Below are 3,728 nucleotides of genomic sequence, written 5' to 3' on the forward strand. Positions count from 1 at the left end.
TACGTTGTATTATTATTACTTTTAACTTAGAATTATATGAGTTAAATGGTGGTAAAATATTGTACTTTTAAGGGCTTTTTCGAATAGGCAAATTACTATGAATTGTTTTAAAATTAATCTATTCTAAGCATTGTAAGTATGGAGTATATTGAATTTAGTTTTATAAGTAGAATCCTTCTAAAAGGGAATTTGAGGACTTAGCTGCGTAGATTTTAGTATCAGAAATGGTGAAGGAGACGTGAGGTTACCTGAGTGCACAAAGAAGCCACAACAATAAAGGAGAGATTGGAATAATGTAGCAGTTATAATAAAGAAACTCACTCACAATAAAGAACAAGTTGGAAGGTTGCCTTGGACACTGTGGCTAGGGAGGTTAATGGTAAAAGTGTGTTAAGAGATAAAAAGAAATAGTCCGAATTTCTCGTGCAGATAAGTTCAACAATTTTCAGGAACTACATATAACAGTTGGCAGGAAGATTCTAATCTCAGACAAGTGACATCAGATCAACAACTATTCAAACGAGTATCAACTGAGAAAAATTGTAGACATTTATTTAACACACATAAGTTGCACTTCAATCAGAAACATTAAATCCTTCTTACTCTGGTATCAACATCTCGGAGTAGCAGTGAACTAGTGGTGACAACAGAGGCTTGCTTAAGCAAAACTGGAACAGTGAAAATCTTGTGTCATGTACAACAGCTTTAAAAGATAGAAGAAAGGTTCTCAATTTCATTGTCCATCGACTATTGCACTCGTTTGCTGGGATAATGGCCAAAAGGAGGGAGGAGAAAATCCTACATGCCTCTAATTATGATATTACTTTGTTAGATATCTTAATGTAATTTAGGAGTCTTCTGAGGGCCTTCCCACTGTCAATGGCTTCTCTGGCTCTATCAAAGGCTGCACTTATGTCTTGAGCTCCATCAGACCCAAGCAAATGGTCAACCATTCCAGCATTTAAGACAATTCTATCGTAGGCTGGACCTTTCTCACCACGTAAAGCTGCTAAACCCAACTCTATATTCCTTGCAACCTAAATAAATGCAGAAAGAAACAGAGGATTAATAATCCTGATTTTCCTTGACATAAAAGCCCAAGGAGGTAGGTAGCCTACAAGTTGAGAGAGAAGCAATCAAGTTGAAACAATTACACTCATCTTCTTCACATAAACTATGCTCATTTGAGAGAGTAGCAATCATGTTAAGACGATCAGCCTCATCTTCCCTTCAGTATAGAAATTTCAGATCCCAAACTAAGTAAAGATGATGTCTTACACATAATTAACTTCACAGAAACAATGATCATTTATACTCTTTTAGAATTGATGTGCCACAAAGAGAGTAGTCCAATTTACACAATGACCAAGAGCAATCAGTGTCACATGCAAAATGATAACTGAAAGCTAGCAGGTGTTTAGAAGTTCTGTCGGTTCTATCTTTTTGGTAATTAACCCATTAAGTTCCTTTCAGAAAGGTACATCAATTTTAATAACCGATACATCTTCAACCTTTTTACACCATCTCTTAGCTTCTTCTTTTTTTGAGAAAGGTAACGTTACTACTATATATCCATAGGTATACTACACCAACATGTATAGTTCCCCAACAAAAGTATTACAACTTACATCTTGTGGTTCAACTTATCCTTACAAAAAGTCTAAAACATCAAAAATATCTTCTGTTTGAGCTAATAGTTTTTGCTCACACCAAAAATAAAATAGGCCTAAGCAATTCATCTTAAGAATCTGTAAGCTGCTTTGTACTCCTTCAAAACACCTCTTGTTCCTCTCGATCCAGACTGACCACCAAATATAAGCCGGGACAATCTTCCATCTCTCCTCCTTCTTACTTACCATGCCATCCTTGTTCCAGTATCTTAGGATACCTGCTATTCTTCCAGGTTTCACCCATCTGATCCCTTTTAGGCATATAAACATCCTCCATAGTTGGTCTGTCCACTTGCAATACAAAAAATGATGGTTGATTGTCTCTGCTTTTTCCCCGCATAGAAAACACTCAGCGACTAATTGACGACCCCTTTTACTTAGGTTTTCCTGTGTCAAGACTGCCTCTTTTGCCAAAAGCCAGGTGAAGCAGTTAACTTTGTAAGGAATCTTTGGCTTCCAAATCATCATCCAAGGCCAATCTCGTTCCTTCACTACTGCTGAATTCAGCTCTTTGTATGCCGAGTTGACAGAGAACTTCCCATTCTTGTCTTTACTCCATTCCAGTCTATCCTCTTCCCCATTGAGGTTATTGGAGCCTGCTACTGAATTGTAAAATTCTGCAACTCTTTCCATCTCCCAATCATTCAGATGTCTCCTTAGGAATAAGTTCCATCCCTGACCAGTCCACATCATGGCAACTGTGGCATGTTGTTGTTGACTTAATGTGAAGAGTTCTGGATGTTGTTGTCTCATAGTTCCCTGCCCTGCCCATTTATCATGCCAAACGGATGTTCAATGTCCATTCCCAATCTTCACCTTTGTTCTTATTTGCATTAATGGCCATAGGTTCCTGATAGCTCTCCAGACTGAGCACCCATAGGGTGTTGTTACAATCTTAGTCATCCATTTGTCTTCCAGGCCATATTTTGCAACAATTGCTTCTTTCCACAACATTCCTTCATCAGTAGCAAACTTCCACAACCATTTCATCATCAAACTCTGGTTCTGCTTCTTCCTGTTTCTTATGCTTAGACCCCCTGCCTTCTTGTCTACTAATAGCTCCTCCCATTTGACTAGGTGATATTTTTTCTTATCTTCACTTCCCTGCCAGAAGTTCCTTCTCAGTGCATCTATTCTTTTACTTACACTAGCAGGTATAGGAAAAATAGACATCAAATAAGAAGGCAAAGTGTCCTGAACACTATTGACTAGTGTCAGTCTGCCACCCCTAGAGAAAATCGACTCTTCCAATTTGTTAATCTCCTAGTGCATTTCTCCACTACCCCATTCGAAATCCCTATTGACTTACTCTTTGCACCCAATGGCATACCGAGATAAGTTGTTGGCATCTCTCCCACCTTACCCCCAAGTCTGCTTGCAAGGATATCTATCTCATCGACTGTGTTGATGGGATATATGAAACTTTTCCCCCAATTTATGTGCAATCCAGAGACTGCTTCTAAAATAATGAGAATGACTCTCAAAATTAGGACTTGTTCCTCTAACGCTTCACAAAATATCAAGGTATCGTCTGCATACTGAAGGTGTGTTACCTCCAAACTGTTTTCCTTTTCCATCTGGAAGCCTCTAATCCATCCCTTCCCCCTTGCCTTATTCAATAGGTAGCTCATTCCTTCCATAGCTAGTATTAAAAGAAATGGAGACAAAGGATCACCCTGTCTCAAGCCTCTCTGAGATGGAAAAAAACCATTTGGTACCCTGTTGATTATCACTGAGAATCTGACTGTGCTTATGCATTGTGATATCCATTTGATCCACCTATTTCCAAACCCCATCTTCTCCAAAAGTTGTAATAGGAGGTTCCAATTCAGATGGTCATAGGCCTTCTGGATGTCCAACTTGCAAACAATACCTGCTTTTTACTACCCTGTCTAGAGTCTATACATTCGTTTGCAATTAGCACTGCATCCATTATATGTCTTCCTTTGATAAAGGCCATTTGTTGTCTATCTACCAAACCATGAATTACCTTCTTCAACCTTTCTGCTAGAAGTTTTGCTATGATTTTGTACACTCCCCCCCCCCCCCCAAACCGCC

The 3,728-nt window shown here is 38.8% G+C and overlaps 1 protein-coding gene across 2 annotated transcripts in view; it reads right to left on the reverse strand.

The window, feature by feature from the left end:
• Positions 1–485: 485 nt before the first annotated feature.
• The window catches only part of LOC102596808 (anthranilate phosphoribosyltransferase), an 11,613-nt gene continuing 8,370 nt past the window's right edge, over positions 486–3,728 (reverse strand). For both annotated transcript variants that reach the window (XM_006357876.2, XM_015313682.1), the window contains exon 10: positions 486–1,037. In XM_006357876.2, the coding sequence (XP_006357938.1) occupies positions 813–1,037 (225 nt within the window). In that variant the 3' untranslated portion in view covers positions 486–812. The remainder of the gene's footprint in view (positions 1,038–3,728) is intronic.

Source organism: Solanum tuberosum, unplaced genomic scaffold, assembly GCF_000226075.1.
Source record: "Solanum tuberosum cultivar DM 1-3 516 R44 unplaced genomic scaffold, SolTub_3.0 scf00261, whole genome shotgun sequence".
Taxonomy (NCBI): domain Eukaryota; kingdom Viridiplantae; phylum Streptophyta; class Magnoliopsida; order Solanales; family Solanaceae; genus Solanum; species Solanum tuberosum.